General features: G+C 38.7%; 1 protein-coding gene across 1 annotated transcript in view; it reads right to left on the minus strand.

Moving 5' to 3' along the window:
- Window positions 1–12183: 12183 nt before the first annotated feature.
- Window positions 12184–25093, minus strand: part of APPBP2 (amyloid beta precursor protein binding protein 2) — a 52723-nt gene continuing 39813 nt past the window's right edge. The window contains 5 exon segments of the mRNA XM_030295457.1: window positions 12184–16751; window positions 17771–17936; window positions 19011–19201; window positions 21342–21427; window positions 24600–24724. Coding sequence (XP_030151317.1) covers window positions 16498–16751; window positions 17771–17936; window positions 19011–19201; window positions 21342–21427; window positions 24600–24724 — 822 coding nt within the window. The 3' untranslated portion in view covers window positions 12184–16497.

Consider the following 25093-nt stretch of genomic DNA (forward strand, 5'->3'; position numbering starts at 1 on the left):
TCTTCAACACCTCTGCACCCTGGGGGCTGGGACCAATGAAGGGAAAGAAGAAAACTGTCTTTATCAGAAGGATGCTCAGGTCTTAGTTACGTATAAATGGGGCGGGAAATAAACAACCTTAAGACAGTTCTACCTTACTTGGCTAACAATCATCATTCATTCGTGTTTTTAATTTATTTAAAAAATGTTTGCCAGCTACCTTCTGATTGGCAGGTATGAATAACACAGATGAATAACACAGATGAATAAGAAGTGATCACCATCATACTCTAGTGCAGGAGACACACATGAATAGACATTACAACAGGCTGAATAGAGGTGCACAGGGAAACCTCGGCAGGTGACAAAGGAGTGATGTGTGCCAGGGGAGAGCACAGTGGAGAGTGGAGGGGGCCTTGCAGCAGAAAGGGAGAAGTCTGGCAGTCTGCCTCAGTTGTCTGGACTTGGTCTCCTGGATAACCTGGGGGGAGAGAGGTAAGGGAGGGGTCAAGCAGTGGAATGAGCTGATGTGACCTGGCGATTGGGGAGATGCTCCGGAGGCAGTGAACACAGTGCATGGAAGTGAGAGAGGGTGAAGGCCAGAGACCAAAGAAGAAATCATATCAGTAGCCTTAGCTGGGATGATGGTTCAAACTGGTGGTCAAAAGTCAGCAGCTGCATGCTGAATTCAGACCACTGATGTGTTAGTTGTTTGCCCGTTGTGGTGGTCTACTTACTGTTTAAAATTAAAAAAAAAAAATTAGTTGCCAATATTAACTTGGTACATTTCACCTTAAAAACAACAAACAGCGGGGCGCCTGGGTGGCGCAGTCGGTTAAGCGTCCGACTTCAGCCAGGTCACGATCTCGCGGTCCGTGAGTTCGAGCCCCGCGTCAGGCTCTGGGCTGATGGCTCAGAGCCTGGAGCCTGTTTCCGATTCTGTGTCTCCCTCTCTCTCTGCCCCTCCCCTGTTCATGCTCTGTCTCTCTCTGTCCCAAAAATAAATAAACGTTGAAAAAACAACAACAACAACAACAACAAACAGGGGCACCTTGGTGGCTCAGTCAGTTAAGCATCCGACTTCAGTTCAGGTCATGATTTCACAGTTCATGAGTTCGAGCCCTGCGTCAGGCTCCGTGCTGATGGCTCAGCCTGTAGCCTGCTTTGGATACTGTGTGTGTCTCTCTCTCTCTCTGCCTGCTCCCTGCTCATGCTCTCTCTTATTCTCTCTCAAAAATAAACAAAAACATTAAAAAATTAAAAAACAAACAAACAACAAACAGCAACAGGGTCTCCTGGGTGGCTCAGTCAGTTGAATGTCCGACTTTGGCTCAGATTATGATCTCACGGTTCATGGGTTCGAGCCTCACGTCAGGCTCTGGGCAGACAGCTCACATCCGGGAGCCTGCTTCAGATTCTGTATCTCCCTCTCTCTCTGCCCCTCCCACGTTTGTGCTCTCTCCCTCTCTCTCAAAACAATAACAACAACAACAACAACAACAACAACAGATTTCTGGTTTTTAAAAACTTGCCCCACTTGGATGTGAACAACAACAGATTTCTGGTTTTTAAAAACTTGCCCCACTTGGATGTGCCTTCCCACATGACCGCGTGAGGCTGGAGCTCAGAAACAATTGCTCATGTTTCACTGATATTCTTTCTAGTTCACCACAGTCTCCACCCCCTCTCTCTTGCATCACACACTGACCTTCTTCACCCAGTTGTATCACCCATTTGACTCTTCTGGCTTTTCATATTTGCTACCTTGGGGATATACAAAGTCAATGAAGGTGTGCATAAAAGGGGGATGAGTACATTTGTAACATTAGATAGAATAAAATTGACAATTTTAGGTGACCGATGTGAGAGATAGGGAGGGAGGAGGAGGAAGTGAAGATGGTAGATTTTTTGTAGATGGCGTTCAACTCCAGGAAGAGAAGCAGGTGCAATCGTTTTCTGAAAACGTGGCAGAGTCGGAACTCTGCCTGAGGTAGCAGCAGACAATGCCCAGTGCTGCCTTGGAGGGGGTAGGACCAGAACATATGTGTGTGACCCTTTCTTCTCCCTTCCCTCGATTTGTCTTCATGAGTGAATATCATCAGAATGTTTAAATGATAAAATGATAAATGATAAACATTTAAAAAGCTTAAATGACAGGGAAGCATAATGCATGAAAGAAGGCCCCAGCTCTCTCTTTGTTCTTCACACTCATCGCCTCCCAGAAATGGCAAGATGAAGAGTACTGAGACACAGGTCTGCAGGCCAGCCTCACTCCATTGGTCCCTGACAGTCCTAACAAAGCAGGGAGGATTTGCCAGAGAAGGCGAGCAAGCTGGAGGGTGTCCCTGATGATGGGGAGGGGGTGCTCCACTTTTCTCTACTCCTGAGTGATTTCACTGACAAGGTCCCAGGAAAAGGGCCAGTGGTTCTGGGAACGGATGAAAACAGGGAGGTGTCCTGTGTGTGAGGCAGCACCACCCCCTAGAGGAATAATGGGATTCTATAGCAAGGTATGTGCAGAGGCAGACACCAGGAGGAAGTGGGGGGAACTTTATATCAGCCTGGGGACCAGCAGGATCCCTGAAGGCAAAATAGGCAACAGTCTTGGTTTTTGAGCCCTCTTAACTCTTTCCTCAAATTTAGTGAGATCTCATAATTCCAAAAACGAACATCACATAACATTGCTTCACTCCAAACCCTCCAAACGGCGCAGAGGATTTTTAGGCCAGTGAAAATGCTGAGTGTGATACTAGAATGGTGGATACATGTCATCATACATGTGCCCAAACCCATAAAACGGGCAATATCAAGAGTGAACCCTAGTGTAAACTAGGCACTCTGTGTGAGGATGTGTCACTATAACAGATGTATCACTCTGGTGGGGGTGTGGATAATGGGGGAGACGATGCGTGTGTGGGAACAGTGGTATATGAGAAATCTCTGAATCTTCTGCTCAGATATGCTGTGGACTTACAACTGCTCTACAAACATATTAAAACAAAGGAATAAAACCCTCCAACAGCTCTTCATCTCATGCAGATTAAAATCTAAAGATTTTGCAAGGGCCTATAAGGCCTACTATGATATATTCCCACTGTCCATTATGTTACCTCTCTGAACTCATTCTTTTCTCATACTTGTCAAGATACTCCTGCCTCAGGCCCTTTTCACTGGCCGTTTCCTCCATCTGGAATGTTCTTTCCTAAGATACCCAGTTGGCTAACTCCTTCATTGCCTTCAAATCTCTGTTCAAATGTTACCTTCTCAGTGGAGCCTTTTAAATTCCAACAACTACACACATTCTGAGTATCTCTTAGTCTATTTTTATTTTCCTAAGACACGTATACCTCTCAAATATTATATAATTTAATGATTATATTTCTTATTTATTGATGGTATCCTCCCACTAACATGTAAGTTCCACAAGGGCAGAGTTTTTTGTCTGTTTTGTTCATTGCTATATCCTAAGCAATTACAACAGGACCCAGCACAGAGTACGTACTTAATAAACATTTGTAGAATGAATTAATGAATGAACTAACAAATCAAACTAGAGCATTTAGTCCAAACACTTCCTGGTTCAGAGGGGGGAAAAAGAGGCCCAAGAAGAAAGGTTGACTTCTCCAAGTTTGGACAGTAAGTCAAACACCAGAATTGGGACTAGAATTCAGACTTGATGCCTACTGGCCATACATACATGTGTCATGCCGGCCACCTCCCATACACCAATGACACGTGCTCTCCTTGCTCTTGGCCAAAATGCTTGTATCACTCAAATAACTCAAAATGCTTAACGTATTGCTTCTAGGATAATTTGTATTTTCTTAGTTAACATATCTCTGCATAAAGTATGACTCTCTAAGCTGGACTTGGAGACACCAGAAGCAGGTGGTTGGGGAAGGTTATTTGGAGGTGCAGGGGCCTATAGTGCCGTAGGGGTAGTCTACTGTGGGGAAACTGCCTCGCTGATAGCCAGACCAGGCAGCCTTCAAGGAGAGTCCCTTCCCTAGAGAATACTGGATACTTTCCCTGAAGTCTTAAATGGAAGAGGCTCCCGACCACAGATACACTGATTGATCACTGCCTGACCCACTCCTATTCCAGGCTACAGGAGTCAGCTGGCAGCCTCCTCTTCCTATAACACTACCACAAATGCATGTAACTCAGCACAGATGGCAAAAGGCTTTGTATGCATTCGCATTGGATCTTCATGACAAGCTTGTGGGAGAGACTCTGCCCCATTATAGAGAAGAAAACAGCTAAGCACAGCTTAGAGGCTGGCACAGCTGAACTGAAATACTGACTTTCTGTGTCTTCTGACTGCACACCCAGTGCTCCTGTGTTTTACGATTTTTCTTTTGCGCGTGCATTTTTTCTTTTTTTAAAGCATTTTTTAAAGTTTATTTATTTTGAAAGAGAGAAAAGGAGAGGGCTGTGAGTGGGGGAGGGGAAGAGAGAGGGAGAGACAGAATCCCAAGCAAGCTGTCAGCATAGAGCCTAATCAATGCAGGGCTCCATGTCACATCTCCATCTCATGAATTTTGAGATCTTGACCTGTGCCAAGATTAAAAGTTGGATGCTTCACTGACTGAGCCACCCAGGCACCCTGTACAGACATTTTTTATTTTTATGTAAATTCACAGTCCTTCCTTTAATGGCTTCTTTAGGACTTTGAAAGATTTTCCCCACTCAGAGAATATTTAAAATTGTATCTTTCCTTCTAGCACTAGTGTTTCAATTTTTACATTTACATCTTTAGTCTATCTGAAATTTATTTTGGTATAAGTTGTATAATAGGAATCCAACTTTTTTTTTTTCCAGATGGCTGAAAGTGTCCTTGCACATGTGGGAGTGTATTTATAGGATATACCATATAGGGGAAAAAATCCATCTTTCCTGAATTGTTTGAAATGTCACTCTTATGATACTTTAAATTCCTGATTTATTTGTGTCTATTTCTGAACATTCTGTTCTGGTCCATTGATCTGTGTGTCCATGTAGGGTTTTAATGAAAAAGGAGAAAAATATACTACAATAACAAAACAGTGTATGATAAGGGGTACTTGACTGGCTCAGTTGGTAGAGAGTGACTCTTGATCTTGGGGGTTGTGAGTTCAAGCCCCACATTGGGTGTAGAGATTATTTTTTAAAAATTAAGCAAAATATCATATGATAGGAAAAGAGTATAGACAGATTCTAAAAAGAACCAAATACAACTTTTAGAAATGAAAAATCATCATTGATATTAAAAACCTACTGGTCAAGTTAAACAGTGAAGAATATCTGAATTCATGGATCAATCTGAATATCATAAAGAAAAATAACCAGACATTATGGAACTCCAGTTAAGCAGTATTTTTGCAAAAAGAAAAATGTAACCTGAATTTGATCAAATTTCCAGTTCATGGGAAATACAAGGGACTGAGGAACATATTAAATGACACTATGAGTGGGGACAGAATCCACATTTCTAGACTATGGGGAAAATCTACTGAATGGATGAACCATTTACTTTAATAAATAAAAGTTGCGGGTGGGGGGAGAGGGAATCTAAAGATTAGGAGAGAGTGAAAAGATATGGCCAATGAGGACCATGTTTACATACTGATTAGAACAAACATAAACATGACACAGAAACATCTATAAAACAGGGAAATCAAACATGAACTGACTACTTGAAGATGTAAAGGTATAACTAAATATTTTTTTTAACGTTTATTTTTGAGACAGAGAGAGACAAAGCATGAACGGGGGAGGGTCAGAGAGAGAGGGAGACACAGAATCTGAAACAGGCTCCAGGCTCTGAGCTGTCAGCACAGAGCCCGACGCGGGGCTCGAACTCACGGACCGCGAGATCGTGACCTGAGCTGAAGTTGGACGCTTAACTGACTGAGCCACCCAGGCGCCCCCATAACTAAATATTTTTGAGTATGGTAATAACTTTTTGGAGTTATGTACTTTTTAAAAAGGAGATAGAAGTTTATTGAATAAAACAAGGGAGCAGTGGGCAGAACCGTAGAGGAGAAGCTCTCTGCTGGAGTTATGTATTTAAAAAAAATTTTTTTTTTAGTGTTTATTTTTGAGAAAGAGAAAGCAAGCAGAGGAGAAAGAGAGGGAGGTGGGGGAGGGGCAGAGAGGGACAGGGACAGAGGATCTGAAGCAGGCTTTGTGATGACAGCAGAGAGCCCAATGCAGGGCTTGAACTCAAGAACCCCGAGATCATGACCTGATGAGCCAAAGTCAGATGTTTAATGGACTCAGCTACCCAGGCGACCCTGGAGTTATGTATTTTTTTTTTTCAACGTTTATTTATTTTTGGGACAGAGAGAGACAGAGCATGAACAGGGGAGGGGCAGAGAGAGAGGGAGACACAGAATCAGAAACAGGCTCCAGGCTCTGAGCCATCAGCCCAGAGCCTGACGCGGGGCTCGAACTCACGGACCGCGAGATCGTGACCTGGCTGAAGTCGGACGCTTAACCGACTGCGCCACCCAGGCGCCCCTGGAGTTATGTATTTTTAAAGTACTTATGTTTTAGAGATAAACAATGTATTATTTGTAGACGTCTGGGATTTGGTTTAAAATAATCCAGTGGTAGGGGAACCTGGGTGGCTCAGTCTGTTAAGCATCTGACTCTTGATTTCGGCTCACATCATGATCTCATGGTTCATGAGTTCAAGTCCTGCATTGGGCTCTGTGCTGATGGGGACTCTATCTCTCTCTCTCTCCCTCTGTCTCTGCCCCTCTCTCTCTTTCTCTCAAAATAAATAGGTAAACTTAAATAGATAAACAAATAAATAAATAAATCCATCCAGCAGCAAAGGCAGGGTCCATAGCAGATGAAGGAATAGTCATAACAAGATTGGCCATGGATTTATAAATTGGATGAGAGGTACAAGGCAATTCCTTATCCCAGGTTCTCTACTTTTGCATATATTTGAAATTTTTTTTTAATAAAAAGTTTCAAAAGATTAGCTAATCCATTGCCTCTCTCCTATTTCTAAAAGAGCTATAATCCTCCTGATTTAAAACAGAGGATAGTCTTCAGCCTTGATGTAAGCCTAGAAACTTGCCCCAAAACAGATCCTTCCCTTAGGATTGTTTTTTTTTTTTTTTTAATTTTTTTTTTCCAACGTTTTTTATTTATTTTTGGGACAGAGAGAGACAGAGCATGAACGGGGGAGGGGCAGAGAGAGAGGGAGACACAGAATCGGAAACAGGCTCCAGGCTCCGAGCCATCAGCCCAGAGCCCGACGCGGGGCTCAAACTCACGGACCGCGAGATCGTGACCTGGCTGAAGTCGGACGCTTAACCGACTGCGCCACCCAGGCGCCCAGGATTGTTTTTCTATAAGGAGGTGGGATGAAGGGGCAGACTAGAGTCCAATTCAAGTCTTGAACTCCAGATAGCTGACAAGTTTCCAGAGAACTGGAACAGGAGTATCAGAGTCATGGAAGATGTTCTGGAATAAGGAAATGCTCTTGATGCACATAAGACTGATACAGGGGGAAGGGGCGCCTGGGTGGCTCAGTTGGTTAAGCGTCCAACTTCAGCTCAGGTCATGATCTCGTGGTTCGTGAGTTCAAGCCCCGCGTTAGGCTCTGTGCTGACAGCTCAGAGCCTGGAGCCTGCTTTGACTTCTGTGTCCCCCTCTCTCTCTCTCTCTACCCCTCCTCAATTCGTGCTCTCTCTCTCTCTCATGTTATAAGTAAATAAACATTAAAAAAACATTAAAAAAAAAAAAAGACTGATACAGGGGCATTGTTTGCCAGCAGGAGACTTCTGAGTTAAGTCTCTGAAAAGTCAGTGGTTCACAAACCTAAAACACATCATCTTATTGCACTAATCCAAGAAATGCAAACGAAAAGAATGAGATTCTTTGTATCACACTGGCAATGAAAAAAAATTATAAAGCCCAGAGTTGCTGTGGGTGTGGAAAAATAAGAATTCTGATATATTACAACCTGAATGGAAATTAATACAACCTGGCACTGTGTGTCAAAATTGGACTCAGCAACTCCATTATGAGGAATTTATAAGACATGAATCTGAGATGTGCACAAAGCTTTAGTGTCAAGCATAATCATTAAGAGAGGTAATTACAATAGGGAAAAACTCTAGTACGGTGGTTTTAAAGTATATCCACAAATTCTGATACTGCTCCTTCCAAGGCACGGGAATAATTCCCCTTCCCTGTGTGTGAGCTGTCATTAGTGACCAACTTCTAATGAACAGAATATGGTGAAAATGGTCAGTGTGACTTCCAGGTAGATCACGAAAGATATTGTGGCTTTTGTCTTGCTCTCTCTGTTGGAATCACTTGTCCTGGGGGATGTCAGTTGCCATGTCATGAAGACATGGAGAGCTCATGTGACAATGAACTAAGACATGCCAATAGCCATGAGAGGGAGAGATCTTGGAAATAGATCCTTCAGTTGTAGACCAGTCTTAGGATGACTGCAACCCTCATACCATCTTTTTTTGAAAACATTTTTATTTTTGAGAGAGACAGCGTGAACGAGGGAGGGACAGAGAGAGAGGGAGACAGAATTCAAAGCAGGCTCCAGGCTCTGAGCTGTCAGCACAGAGCCCAACATGGGGCTCGAACTCATGAACTGTGAGATCATGACCTGAGGCAAAGTCAGATGCTTAACCAACTGAGCCACCCAGATGTCCCGGTGCCATCTTGATGCAATCTCATGAGACACCCTAAGTCAGAACCACCCAGCTAAGCCATTCCTGAATTCCAGTTCCATAGGAATTGTTAATTCATAAATATTTTTTGTTTAAGCCATTAAATTGGGGGTAATTTGCTGTAAAGCAATAGATAACACTTCCAACAATAGAAGATGCATTAAATAGATTATGGTCCATCCACATGGTGGTATACTATGTTGTCATTAAAAATAACATTTTCCTGGGGCGCCTGGGTGGTGCAGTCAGTTAAGCGTCCGACTTCAGCCAGGTCACGATCTCGCGGTCTGTGAGTTCGAGCCCCGCGTCAGGCTCTGGGCTGATGGCTCAGAGCCTGGAGCCTGTTTCCGATTCTGTGTCTCCCTCTCTCTCTGCCCCTCCCCCGTTCATGCTCTGTCTCTCTCTGTCCCAAAAATAAATAAACGTTGAAAAAAAAATTAAAAAAAAAAATAACATTTTCCATATATAATAGTGTAGGGAAACAGTTTGATAGAAATAAAGCTGGATACCAAAATGCATATGAAACATGAATGAAATGTGAAATACATATATACAGGAAAAAAAAAAAAGAGAGAGAAATGTGCCAATATTTTAAATGTACTTATCTCTTGGTTATACAGTTACAAGAATTTTTCTTAGTAAAAATATTTAAAATGTAAAGATAGTTACAAAATGAAGTTTTTCCTCCCTTATTAGAATTCTACCCCTACTCCTTCTTTCCAAAGGTGATCATTGTCAATATATTTTTATAATGAATATACTTTGAGAAAAATGGTTTCACATATATTTTTACATAAATATGTATGGGTTTTTTTGTTTACATAAAGTAATCACTAGTTATTCACCATGGGCTTTTCCTATATTCATGTTTCTTGGTTATTTCTACATAAACATACAGTTTGGTATTTTAATCATTTCAATCGTTTGATCTTCTGCATATTGTTCATTAACTGAATCTATGATTATCTAACCACATTCCTATTAATGTTTAACTGGCATGTTATTTGGTTTGTTTTTATCATAAGTGTACTCTAATTCTGATCTACTGTTTCCCCCAGTCCCCCACCTGCCTCCCCTCTGGTAACCACCAGTTTGTTCTCTATAGTAAGAGACTGTGTTGTCTTTTTTTTTTTTTTTTCCCCTTTGCTCATTTGTCTTAAATTCCACATGAGTGAAATCCTAGGATATTTGTCATTCTCTGACTTATTTTGCTTAGCATTATCCTCTCCAGCTCCATGCATGTTGTTGCAAACGGCAAGATTTAATTCCTTTTTATAGCTGAATATTCATATATATATGTGTGTATATATATATATATATATATATATGTGATGCAATCTCATGATATCTATATATCTATATATCACATCTTCTTTATCCATTCATCTACTGATGAACACTTGGGCTGCTCCAATAGTTTGGCTATTATAAATAATGCTGCAATAAATATCAGGGAGCACATATCCCTTTGATTGTTTTTGTATTCTTTGGGTAAATACCCAGTAGTACAATTCCTGGATTATAGGGTAGTTCTATTTTTAATTTTTTGAGGAACCTCCATACTGTTTTCCACAATAGTTGCACCAATTTGTGTTTCCATGGACAATGTTAAGAGGGTTCCTTTTTTAAAGTTTATTCATCTATTTTTGAGAGACAATGCATGTGTGGGTGGGTGAGGCAGAAAGAGAGGGAGCAAGAGAATCTCCACGTTGTAAGGCTCTCCAGAGAGCCTGATGCCGGGCTTGAACTTGAATGGTGAGATCATGACCTGAGCCAAAACCAAGAGTTGGATTCCTAACCAAGACAGCCACCCAGGTGCCCCAAGAGGGTTCCTTTTACTCTGCATCCTTGCCAATGCTTGTTTCTGGGTTTTGTTTTGTTTTGTTTTGTTTTGTTTTGTTATAGAGAGCGTGAGCAGGGGAAAGGGGCAGAGGGAGAGAGAATCTTATGCAGCTCCATGCTCAGCACAGAGCCCCATGCAGAACTCAATCCCACAACCCCAGGATCATGACCTGAGCTGAAATCGAGTCAGTTGCTCAACTGACTGAGCCACCCAGGCACACATTCTGACAGGTGTGATGTGATAGCTCATTGTAGTTTTGATTTGCATTTCTCCGATGATAATGTTGAGCATCTTTTCAGGTGTCTATTGGCCATCTGTATGTCTTTTTTGAAGAAATATCCGTTCATGTCTTCTGTCCATTTTTCAATTGGATTGTTTTTTGGTATTGAGTTGTAGAAGTTCTTTATATATTTTGGATATATATACCGATGAGTTTGCCTTGAATTTTCAAACTACAAAAATAAATGTCTATAAAGTGAGTGAGTGTGGTTTGCTAACACGCTTAGAATAATATGTCAGGGGCACCTGGGTGGCTCAGTCAGTTGAGTGTCCGACCCTTGATTTCAGCTCAGGTCATGATCCCAGTGTTGTGGGACTGAGCTCCATGTCGAGCTTAAACTCCTGCTTACGATATTCTCTCTCTCTCTCTCTCTCTCTGCCCCTTGCTCACTTGAGCCCTCTCTCTCCAAAAAAACAAAACACACGCACAAAAATCTCTCTCTCTAAAAAAAGAAGAGTATCTGTCAAGGAGTAAACTCTATGTTAAATTTGTTAAACACACAAATCAGCAATGTTTATAAGCTGGAAAGTTTTAATTCTTGAGTTACACGATCATATGGTAATGGTTTTAGCAAAGCTTTAAATAAAATGCTGCTTAAGTATCAAGAAGAGGCAACTCAGGGAAGTTTCAGGGAAGGCTTCCTTGTCCTTTGAGGTTGACAGATGAATTAAAGTTTAGGCAGAAAATGAGATTCCATACAAAAGAGAGAATAGCATGTTCAAAGTCATGGAACGTAAAAGGAAAAATTTTACAAGTATCACTGAAGGTGGCAGTCGAGATAAAACCAGTGCTATTGCAAGTGAAGGTGGAATTTTTTAAATGTTAATTTTCTTAATAGTAATTTAAAATTTGGTGTCATTTCCTGTACTTGCTGTTCTGAGTGCTTAAGATTCATGTTGTTGCATGGCAGATGTTTTAAAAGACCTATTTTGACACCCCCCCCCCATTCATATGAAGAAATGAAACACAAAGAGGCTCATAATGACGTATTTCAGATTCTTACTGCTCAGAGGCAGAGCTGGAACTGAAACCCAAATCCAGGGTTCTCTCCACTATTGCCAGCAGAGTTTCACCAGGTCTCCTCACCCGCCTTCAGCTTCAGAGATAGAAGACTAGGGAAAATGGTGTAGTTACTTTTGTAAAGATTAAACACCTCCTGCATTAAGTACTACCTTGTCTTTTCCAAGTACCTTCATGAGCACCATCTCCAGATGCGGTTACCACGTGTCTCCTCTGCCACACATCTTATTTTTCTTGAACAAGAGCACTTTTGTTCTGGTTCCAACAGCTTCTCTCACACTGTTCTCTAATAAAGACAGGCTGCAATAATAATCCCAAGTCCTGACCAAAAGCGATCACAACTACATTGGAAACAGATACACTATGAATGCAGGAACACTATATTTATTAGGTCAATAATTCATTTTTAGCAATACAAGTACAGAATATATCACAATGCTGGTTACAAACATACTTAGTATGGTTCAATGGTTACACATAATGGTGGGCACTACAAGTTTGTGTTAAGGATGATATGAAAGGTCATTCTGACACAATGAAGAATCGTCTTAAAAAAATCTATCAATGACCCTAGATATTTCTATAGAAATTACTGTGGCACTATTCGTGGGGATTTTCATGTAAAGAATTGTTAGTAATTTGTTTCATTAAGAGCTTTTGAGTCTACTAACCTAAAATCCCCTGTTGCTTAATAAAGTATAAAAATAGTACTGACTTGGTAATATTTAATAAAATGTAGCATTCATTCACATCATAAAAGTAGAACTAAATTGAAAAGTTTTAGTTACCATGGCAACATATCTTTCCATAAAAGGAATATACAGAAATGAGTAATGTTACACAAATGGTACCTGCAACAGTTATTTAGTGATCCAACACTTAATTTGTGCACCACAAACCAGGTTTTCTAGATATCTATATATAGCATATATTTTTAATCTTAAATTTTACTTTTGAAAAAAATGTGCACTTCAACAAACTCACTAAGGCCACTCATGCTATAGATACCTAGGATTGCAATTAAAGAATAGTATTATTTAATAAATCCTAAAGCACATTCCTTCAGATCACCAACAGGGTAAAACCAGTTTTCTGCCTAACACATTCCTGAGATTTGTGGACAATACAACTACTAGTGTTCAAGCTGGATAGTAATCCAAGTGTCAGATTAAAAAATTTTCTTTTTCCTAGCAAGAACTGAGGTCCTCCAAAGCCAAGAGGTGAAATATATACATTAATTTTTAAAGCAAAAATAAAACTCTTAAAAAAGTCTATACTTATATAAATAAGTATTTTTCCAGTAGTAACTTTGCCATCCAGGAAAGGAAGAGTTTGCAAGCAGCAAGGCTACAAATTCTGGGGAGAAAAATAAAGACCAAGTGGCAGTTAAGAATACCTGCTACTAAGCAAACCGTTGTTTCAATTCGTAAAGTACGGCCACAAGCTTCAATTGTGTTTCAGGTGTGTTTACTGTTCAGCATTCTGTTTGCACGTAAGGAGCTACCAAATGGCACTCCCATTTATGTATAAGATTGCAGCCTATGTACTTAATTTTCACAACATTATGAACTCTTCCCAAACAGGCTGGGAACAAAGGCCTTTGTCAAATCCTTTATTTTCACTAATGAGCGCATACTGCACAAGGGTTACTACAGAGCAATGGTGAGTTTGTTTTTAACCAAGCAGAGACAGAGCTTTGATGACAATAGAGGGTCCTAAAGCTTTGGGCAAAGTCAGCTTTGGGAACCCTTAAATATGGTGTTCTAAAAAACCCAATCAGTTCTATTACACTGGATGCTGGAGTGACTGACAATCTGTAGCACATGAGTATTTGTAGAGCCCCCTGATGCACCCAACTTGAATAGCACCAAACTTTAGGAAAAAGACTGGGTAAGAGGAAAGAAATGAAAGTCAGGAAGAATGAGACCAAAGGCCTTTTATTATTTTGCTGAACTTTCAGAAATATCTTTAGGTTGGTTTAGGCTTCCTTACACCTAACCCCACCCTATGTGAAAAGCTTGTGCAAGCTATTGGTTATTGTGAGGTAAATTTTATTCTTTTCTTTCTTTGAGATTCTTTTTAACCCCATAAATCATGGTGACATTCACCTCTCTAATTTACCCTAAACATCCCTAGGAAAAGGATAAATCCCAGACTTAAAATCATAAGGGTATTATTCATTAGAACCAGAATTAATAACATATTGTTAGATCATTAACAGAAACTGGCAATCTCTTTTCTCAACCTACAGTGTTTGCATTAAATCAAACAGATTTACAGAACACTACATTAAAGCAGTGGTAATAAAGGGAAACTACCAATGGTTTTTAGAAAAACTGGCTGCCACTTAACATTATCACCCTGTGATCTTAGGCTTCTAAATATCATGTTGCTTTATAGCTCAAACTGCATTAAGAGAGGATGAGGCCTTAAGTCATTTGTTTGACTTTATCATAGGAAATGCTGTATGTGCACAAAACCAAAAAATACAGATTACAAAAAAAAAAAAAAAAAAAAAAAAAACTTCGTATGGAAACGTGAGTTTCAAAATATTTATTGAAAAACAATTTACCATGACATTCCTATACCACAAACATACCACAGGACTCTAAATAACCAACAAAAGTATACAAAGCCTATCCTGAAAATATCTTTGGAGGTATTAAATATATAGGCCCACGAGGATAGAGCTGAGTAACTTAAAAAATGTTAGTCCTTGGTCACAGACTATTTGGTAATTAACAAAGAGGTGCCTCTTGGCATTAGACTGCAATGAGCTGGGAGGGGAGATGCAGGTGTGCCAATGTACTCCTTTTAAAATTAAAAAGAAACTAATTCAATTTGAGGAATAAACTCAGGTTTTGAAATCATAGTTATAATCCTAGGGTCCAGGCTTGTTTCATCTCTTTACGTACCTCCCCCAGTCAATCCCCTCCTGGGGTCTTAAAAACACTGGCTCATAACTAACAAGACTGCAAATAATAGTTTTAAACAAGATTAGATTTGCGAAGTTCGAAAGTGTTTAAAATCAAATTGATCTGAAATCTCTAATTAATTTTTCTGTACTCAATGTGGCAGACAGTTTAGATTTCTTCCCCCCTCCAACCCCAACGTGCATGTTAAAAGAAAACCAAAATTCAACACACATTCACTCACCCACAGACTACTCCAAGCATTAGCCAAGAGCAACATCTCTAACAGCCAAGTCATGAACCCCTGAAAATAGGGGGGAAAACCCTGATTCTTAACTATAGAGGCACCCAATAGGCCACTATAATAAGAACTGAGGTAACAGCAAAAGACCTTTTGTTTCTTGAATTGCTACATGTTACAACTTCCCAAATTTGAATATTAATTACCTCAACATTAAATAACCCGACTGGGTTAAAATTTAAAAAATCAAAACCCAATAAAAGGAAGACAAGTTAGTGAAATAGATATATAATTAGGGGATCTTTGTATTTGACTCTTGAAGTTCAAATAAAACGACCCAGTTGTACTATTATTACCATAAAAACAAAGGATCTCAGAAGAATTGCTTCTTTTGGGCATTCATTTTTCCATGAATCCCCACAAACCACATAGTAACCTAAAAGTCCCTCCCAAACATGAGCTATTATTTCATGACTCTTAGCCAATATACTTGTTAATTGCACTGATTATTAGGGTAACATTTAAAATGAGGGGGTTGGTTGCGGCAGATATTTATAGACTTGCTTATGGCACTGCCATCTGTGCACACTGACTAAAGATATGCCACTGAAATTGCCAAATTTCCCAAGTTTGGTGTCTAATTACATGAATATAAGTTTTGCATTGTTACTTTTCATCATATATCTAAATGAAACATTCTACTGATAAAAGTATATGCAGGGGCTAAAATAATAACCTAAAGCCTCTGGTCCAAATAACCCCTTTCTAGATTAGGCTGGTCCATTTTAGGTCCTCCTGGTCCTGTCAGCAAATGCTATCAGAGCATCTTGCATTGTTGTACCAAAAAACCCCAACACAACCAAAGGGTTAATAAAAGTGCTGGTCTGTCAGCTTTTCTATGATTTACAGATCAACACTGGTCCAGTTCAGATGAATCTGACAGTCCTTCCCGTAAGAGAGCTCTGGAGTGGTTGTATCCACTTCCGTGGGTAAGGTGGCCAAACCTAAGTCAGGATGTCCCTCTTCTATCAGCACTGTGTTAACTTTTCCATACTGCATATAAAGATTTTCCCCATAAAATTTCTTTACAATACAGTATTGAATACCTCCACAAGGAAGAATTATATGTTAAAAAGTTGTTAAAATCATCCTTACGTAATAAGAATGCAACTCTTTTAAACTCTTAAATAGTTTTATTTAGGGGTTCTTTTCAGGCTTTCTGCAAAATGAATTATTTTTTTAAATGAAAAAAAAAAAAAAAACAACAACAAAAAGATTTCCTGTTGTTTGTTCTACTAGGTTGAAAATATGGGCCAGACTACTTATACATGCGGTACATGCTGAATATAACTGAATATATGCTTATTCCTACGGACACTCTGCAAGATAGGGATCACCCAAATAGGGTCAATGGACTGGACCAGTGTTTCAATGCAAATTCCAGCCCCAAAAAACAACATGGTTTTGATTTCACAGTATGAATTCCCTGGAATCTGGGAAAAGGTAAATTAGTTAACTGAGGTACTCCCTCAGCAGCTCGGTCCCTCCACATTCTGAGAAATCAAGAAGGACTGTACCACTTCTTCAGTGGACTGGGGGCTGGTGTTGACGTCTTCAAGAGCATCGGTCACCGAATACTGACGATCTCGCAACCGGTTCCAGTTAGACAGAACGTTGTGATATTCAAACACTTTCTCATAATTCCCAATGGAGTTGTAAAGTTTAATGAGACCTCGGTAGTCATATTCTAGTCCACTGTAGCCTTCACCAAACAGTTTCTTCCCTGAAAGTAACACACGCACACACAAAGAAAGAAAGAAAGCTCAAATAATGAAGCAACAAGAGGTTCTTAAAGACAACACAAGTTCAATTCTTTAAATAAGATGGCTTGGTTTTATTTCCTAGGATAAATGAGAAACTAATGAGATTGCGTACCCACAAACAAGATAAATATATTCGATTACATTAGAATTAAGAACTTCTGTTCTTTGAAAGGCACCATTTAGAAACAAGCAACAGAGTGAAAGTTATCTACCTGCAACACATATAACCAACAAAGGGCTTGCTGCATCCATAGTATATAAAGATCTTCTATAAACCAATAAGGAATGATAGGCAATTCAATATAAAAATAGGGAAGAATTTTTTTTAAGTAATCACTACCCCCAGTATGGGGCTCAAACTCATGCTCTACTGACTGAATCAGCCAAGTGCCCCAAAACAGGGAAGAATTTTAACAGGCACCTTAGATGATGGCCACAGTATCTTATTTTGTAAAAGGCCTGAAAATGGAAACCAAATGTTCTGAATATCCATTAACAGCAGAATGGATAAATAATGATATACTAATCCAATAAAATATAGCGCTGGAAATTAATAAACAACGGTGATATGGAACAACACAGATGTATTTCACAATTCACGTTCACCAAAAGAAACCAGACATATAAAAATATACATTGTATGATTCTATTTTATCAAAAACAGGTAAACCTGATCTATCATGTTAAAAGTCGGGAAAAGGGAGGCGGAGGGAGCAGTAACTACACAAATAGTTTAGAATTACTGCTTTTGCCTATCCTTGACACTCTGCCTAAACTGTCATACTTCTTGCTACTGGCTTCAACATCAATAAATCATCTTTAGCAAATGTTTCAGATGAGTTTTGAGTGGTTTCTGGATATCCTTAGCAGCTCTAAACTCATTGAAGTCTTAGTAATTACACTTCCCTACACAACATATGGGACATGTTGATATGTTGATTTCTAATCAGTTGACTAATAAAATTTTAAAATAACATACCAATCGCTATAGAGCGCAAATAAAGTTTCTCAGCATTTTCATACTGATTCATGTCATAATTGTATAAAGAAGCCAGATGTCCCACGGAAAGGGCTACTTCATAATCTTCTTGACCAAGAAGTTGCTCTTTAATCTGAATTGCTTTGATGTGCATTTCTTCAGCTTCCTGAAAAAAAATGAAGCTGTATTAGCATTAGATTATATTTTTTCTTATGTTAACAATTCTTACCCAACAAGCAAGATTCTTCTAAATGCCAAAAACATGGATGGCATAACATAATCAGATCAGAAACCATACTATGTTAATCCAAAAGTCGCCTATGAGCAGCATTACTACTTTGGGAAGTTACACACTTAGTTGATGACAGTAATAGTGTCCTATGCCAAAAATGATGAGAAAACTTGTCCTGGTAATAAAAAATTATTAGAAGAAATTAACATTAAAACCTTTTAAAATGAAAATTATTTGTTAACATGATCCCAAATTTAATTGAACCTTGTTAAGAAACCCCATACTATAGTACGTTCATTCACATAGGCATACACTTGATTAAGAATTTATAACCCAAAATTCTAAAAGAGAATTCAGTAAATTTTTATCATTACAATTAATAACACCTTAGTATCTGACATTCCCTGTATACCAGCCTGATGCCCCGCCGTTAGCTGTATAGTCGATAGTTATATAGTCTATACAGTTAGCTATATAGTCTATAACTATAGACTATATAGTTATAGTCTAACTATAATAACCGTAATAGCCTTTATGGTTTTTGATGTATTCTTATTTTTCCAGGGTCTGGATTTTGAATTTTGTTTATATTTTGACTCTGTTGTTTTACACTAGCTATCTTCTCAATTTTTTCATGGAATAAGGTAGGAGTAAAATAAATGTACACTCTGTTATTTTTAAAAATTGTTTAAAGTTCATTCATTTTTGACAGAGACAGAGGGTGAGTGAGGGAGGGGCAGAGAGAGAGGGACACACCCTGAAGCAGGCTCCAGGCTCCAAGCTGTCAGCACAGAGCCTGACACAGGGCTCGAACTCACGAGCCATGAGATCATGACCTGAGCTGAAGTAGGATGCTTAACTGACTGAGCCACCCAGGCACCCCAATAAATGTACACTTAAATAGTTAAGATTACTGATGATGTATTATTTAAGACTTGTTATTTAAGACTGGACTTTATTACCTAAAATTATTTAGTAAGAGAAAAATGTAGTAAAACAGGCTTTTACCTTAAATTTTCTCATTGACTGGTAAAGTCTTCCAAGGTTTCCATAGTGTTTTGCAGTCTGTACATTAAATTCCCCAAAAGCTTTTTTAGCTAGTTGGAGTGAAGACAGGTGCAAATCATGAGCTTCTTGAAGCAGCCTCTGTTCAGTTTCTTTATTATGACAGTCAATTGCAATCTCCTCTAAAATAAGAGCTGATTAAGAAAGCAATAAAATTAGCTTAAATAAAACCATCAAAGCTAATCAGAGCATATAATTTAAAATTAAATTCAACAAATGTTTGTGGTTATGGTTTAGAACTGGTAAAGATGAAAATATTCCACTTTAATGAAAAAATATACTTTGGGGAGGGTCATTCTACTTCGGATAGTATAATGAACTTCGAATTTAAAAACAATGGTACACATCAAATATTTTGCAGAATTAATTTCTGCTTTACTAGAGCGTTATATTTTGCCAATGTGAATTTCTTACGTAAAGCAATCCAAGACAAGGAGGAAAAGGCAAAAATTTTAAAGTTATGAAACTGTGTCAAGGAGTACCTAAGTACTGTTGAACATTTTGAAACCAAACTTTATAAAATATAACCTTTAACCAAATACAACAGAAAGAACTGGTTTCCTCCTACTCATTTGACCAACTAAATCAGGCAAGAAGACAGTGCAATTTCAAAGTCACATACAAGACTTTCAAATTCCACTTAAAGTCTTAAAAATACATATTCTTTTACGAGGTGATTTTATTTCTAGGAAAATTGTCCATATGCACAAAAGTAAAAGAAGTTTAGTTCATTATAGCATTAAAAAAATTTTTTTAATGTTTATTTTTGAAAGAGAGAGAGAGAGAGAAACAGTGTATGAGCAGGGAAGGGGCAAAGAGAGAGGGAGACACAGAATCTGAAGCAGGCTCCAGGCTCTGAGTTGTCAGCACAGAGCCCAAAGTGGGGCTCGAACTCATGAACCGTGAGATTATGACCAAGCCAAAGTCAGATGCTTAATTGACTGAGCCACCCAGGCACCCCCATTATAGCATTTTTAAAGAACAAAAGGTTAAAAACAATATAAAGGACAAATAATAGAGGTGAGGTTAAAAACATTAGAAAAGGATATATATCCACATGTACTGCAATGAAAACATGTTCACAATGTATAAAGTGAAAAAAGCAAAATACAACTAAAAAAGTTCATTCATTTCATAATTTGGGGAAAAACAGTATAAAAAATATTCACCAAAATGCTGAATCTGGAAAGATTCAGAAGATTCAGAAATTTAACCTTAACCAAATATAATCTTTAACTTAATTTATTATTTTTCTTTTTTCTCTAACTTTTAATTTTTACATTAAATATGTATTACTTGTGCTTCTTAAAAATGCAAACCTAGAGAGAAAAAAGAACCAGTTCCAGAATTAAGGTAAAAACTTCTCCAATATGCATGGCATTACACTAGTGGCCCAATCATGCTGGCAAAATAAATGCCGTCAATGAAAGGGCTTTGGTGGTGATTAGAAGAAAAGTGAATATAAGAAGAGAAGAAAGTCAGGGCACCTGGGGGAAATCAGTCGGTTAAGCACCCAACTTCTGCTCAGGTCATGATCTCATGGCTTGTGAGTTCGAGCCCTCATCAGGCTCTGTGCTGACAGCTCAGAGCCTGGGGCCTGCTTTGGATTCTGTCTCCCTCTCTCTCTATGCCCCTTCCCCGCTCACACTGTGTCTCTCTCTCTAAAATAAATCAACATTAAAACAAATTTTTAAAAAAAGAAGAGAAGAAAGTGGTATTTAGTAAGAGTCCTGCAACATTAAGGGTAACCTGATATAAAGCTGTGTTTCAAAATCCTGCACTATAAAGTTGAAGGTATGTAAAAACTCATCTATAGTCTGCTATCCATGTTACTGTGCAATAATCATGTGCTATTCTTTCATCCTCCTCTCAAAAGAAATGAATGAATGAAGGCATGACAGAGAGGAAAAGGAGGAAGGGAGGGAGGAAGAAAGAAAAAAGAGACAAAAGATATTCTGGCTTATTAAAAATACTATATGAGAGAAGTTAACCTTTTTACTATGAACTACTGGAGATTCTTAAGTAGAGCTGCAGGCAGATACATTAAATCAGTGACCTGGCTATCTTAGTAATATGTAGATATAGTCTAATCCTATGCTACTACCCAAGGAAACAAATAGTCTTAACATATACCATGTATCATTAAAAAAAATATGAGACTAGACATATATTACAACTGACAGCAAAAGAAATCTAAATATATATATATATATACATATATATATATATATACACACACACACACATATATTGGAGACTAATTGTAAAGGGTACCTTTCACCCTCTTTGAAGAAGCCAAAAGAAGATGATCTTCAGGTAGAATGTGGGTAATGATACCAATAGCTCTTTCTGCATGAAATCTGCAATACAGACAGATATATTCTGGCATTTTTTAGTTACAAATAATTAAAGCATTTTTAAAAAAATCACAATTTATAATGTAATACCGATGGAATTTCTAAAACTATCTGTGGTAAAGGGTGCTGGTTTTTGTTTTTTAAATTTCCAATCTGTTGTGGACTGAACTTTTGGCATCCAACAGATTTCCATCTCCCACAGAATAAACTGTGAAACTGTTAGTGCAGCCTACAAGTCTCAACATGATCTTTCACTGGGGCTGCTTCTCCAACCTCATCTACATTCTCAGAAACAGCCCTCTCCTTGCCCTCCAAACACAAAGGCATCGCAGTTTTCTGAACATGCAAAAGCATACTCTCACCTAAGATTCTTGCACTTGCTTTACTGTCTCTACAGAATACTCTGCCCCTGAATATCCATCCATGGCTTACTCTTCAATGAAAAGCCTTTCCAGACAAGCCTATACAAAAGTCCCTAAAAAATTTACTATAGTTCTTTACTCTTAGTTTATTTTATTCTTCTTCACATAGCAAGTATTCTCATCTGATGTGTTTGGTTGTTTGTTTATGGCCCCTCTCACCAAACAGAAGGTAAGCTATCTGCCTATTTTATCTACCAGTTCCTCTCAAATAACTCCAAGTCTTCTATCCCCATCTGCCAGGTAATTATTAATTTTCTCATATCTGTCTTCTAATTCACTAATGGTCACTTTTGTTGTGTCCAATGTGCTGTTTAACTTGTCTACTGAGTTTTAATGTCAATGACTATGTTCTAATACTAGCTATTACGTTTTATCTTTTCAAATAGCTCTTACTGAAATATGATTCATACCACACAATTCACCCATTGAAATGTACAAATTCAGTGGTTTTTAGTATATTCAGAGTTGTGCATCCATCACCACAAGCAACTTCAGAATATTTTCATGACTCTAATAAGAAACTCTGGCATGGGATGCTTGGCAGGGGGTGGGTGGGTGGGTGGGGCAGGGGGCGCCTGGGTGGTTCAGTTGGTCAAGCATCTGACTCCTGATTTCAGCTCAGGTCATGATCTAATGGTTTGTGAGATCGAGCCCTGCATAGGACTGTGCACTGATAGCGTGGAGGCTACTTGGGATTCTCTCCCTCTCTCTCTCTCTCTCTCTCTCTCTCTCTCTCTCTCTCTCTGTGCCCCTCCCCCACTCACGTGTGGCACATGTGCATTCTCTCTCAAAATAAACATTACAAAAACAAAAACAAAAAAAGTCTCTCTTGACTTTCTTCCAACTCTATCAGCCCTAGGCAACCACCAATTTACTTTGTCTCTTACAGATTTGCCTATTCTGGACATCTCATACAAATGGAATCATACAATATGTGGTCCTTTGTGACTGGTTTTTCAATTAGAAGAATGTTTTCAAGGTTCATCCAGGTTGTAGCATCTATCAGTTGTTTTATTTTAAAATCTGCCCTTTTTTTCACCTTTATCTACCCTCCAAAATATTACTGATTCCTTCTTTTACATCAAGGTCAGCAAATTTATTCTGTAAAGAAACAGATAATAAATATTTTATGTTGTGTGGGGCCATATACTCTGTCCCAACTTCCCAAACTCTCCTGATGTAACATGAAAGCCACAGACAATACATGAGTGAATGAATATTGCTATATTCCAATAAAACTATTTTCCCCATAGGCCATAGTTTGCTAACCCATTTTATATATTTAATCATTTAAGAATACTTACTTTATAGTATCAACCAAAAACTTTTATTAGCTGATACTGTTTGGGTTCTAATCCTGTTCATTATATCTGCTGATTCCCACTAATAGAAGAAATGCTTCCCTAGTGGATTTTGAAATACATATTTTTAAAGTCTATTTATTTTGAGAGAGAGTGACAGACAGAGAATCCCAAGCAGGCTCCATGCTGTCAGCACAAAGCCTGATGCAGAGCTCAAACTCACAAACTGTGAGATCATGACCTGAGCCAAAATCAAGAGTCAGATGCTTAACTGACTGAGCCACCCAGGTGCCCCTATTTTGAAATATTTTTATGGTGAGTTCATCTTAGGTAGAGCTAGATCTATGGAAAATCTGTATGGTTTCAGTTGAGAATTAATCATTTTCGAGAGTTTTGCATTTTCTTCCAAAAGGCATCTCAGGAGAACTAGCAGTCCTAAAGTACTTTTTAAATGTTTTCCTCAGTTTGGGGGTTCCTGAATGTATGACAGTTATAAATTCTGCTATGAGGCTCCTTTTTTGTTCAACTGAGAGCCCAACCTGAGATGAACAAGTTTCCTTGCCCTCTTTCTTGTCAATGGGAATTTTTTTTTTCCTCCCAGTCTGCCCTTTCTTTCCCTGAGGGTGCAACCTTGATCTTGGCTTCATCTGAGTGTTTCACTTCTAACTCACACCTTCATGTGGGCTAAACGCCTCTTGAATCCAGGATTGCTGTCAAACCAAGGGTACAGAAACTTCTAAGCTTTCTCGTCACCCCCGGACAGTTATGCCATAGTTCATGTCTACCCTATTGGATTTTAGTCCATGACTGGCCCTTGGGGATTTCCTCTCTCTCCTTGAAGCTCAGTTACACATTTAAAAAGATGAGTGTTGTATTTTATTCAGTATTTCTGCATGTTTTGAGCAAAATGTTTCTAAGTCTATCATTTAGACAGAGACTACTGTATTATACCCAAAGAAAAATTATTAAAGCATTCAAAAGATAAGCCATATTCTGCATGAAGATATACAAGTCCCAACATTAAACCACATAAAATCTAAATGAATGGCTTATAAATTGGTACTATTTTGGATGACTTCAAAAACATTTTAGGCATCTTGTTAAGACTCCAGGAAGAGGGGCGCCTGGGTGGCATAGTCGGTTAAGCGTCCGACTTCAGCCAGGTCACGATCTCGCGGTGCGTGAGTTCGAGCCCCGCGTCGGGCTCTGGGCTGATGGCTCAGAGCCTGGAGCCTGTTTCCCATTTTGTGTCTCCCTCTCTCTCTGCCCCTCCCCCGTTCGTGCTCTGTCTCTCTCTGTCCCAAAAATAAAAAATAAACGTTGAAAAAAAAAAAAATTAAAAAAAAAAAAAAAAAGACTCCAGGAAGACAAATTTAATCAATAAAGGATTAAGAAAAACAAAATAACAGCAACAACATTTAATCTCTCACTGAAAAGGAACGTGGAACTTACAGTGCATTGTCAAATTTCCCAGAGCTATACTGGTGAACATAAGAAGAATAAGCCAAGTCTTCATGAGCTGTTGCTACATGGATATTTTTGCCACCAAACACGGACTGCCGAATGTCAAGGGCTGCCTGAAAGAGTAATGAAAACACTACTATAAATCCTTAGAAAATGCTACCCAGTAATATTAAGCACCCTAGTAATTTAAATATATATTCTATGTACAATCTCATCAGTCTTGAGGCAAAAGTCCTGCTGTATTTAAATCACAAGAGAACATAAAAATCACTTATAAGGCCTGATTTTCTGAAGACTGAATCGAACTTAAAAGGCAATGGTTTCATACTAAAAATCATTCATATATCTAGGAATCACATCAGTATTTTTGTCTATGTCCTTCTTCAAAAGTGAACTATAAAATCAAGAATGCCTTGTCCAGAGTGATGGCATAACACATTTACCTGAGAATGACTAATATAAGACCTAAAAGAATTGTTACC

The sequence above is a fragment of the Lynx canadensis genome, chromosome E1 (genome assembly GCF_007474595.2).
Source record: "Lynx canadensis isolate LIC74 chromosome E1, mLynCan4.pri.v2, whole genome shotgun sequence".
Taxonomy (NCBI): Eukaryota; Metazoa; Chordata; class Mammalia; order Carnivora; family Felidae; genus Lynx; species Lynx canadensis.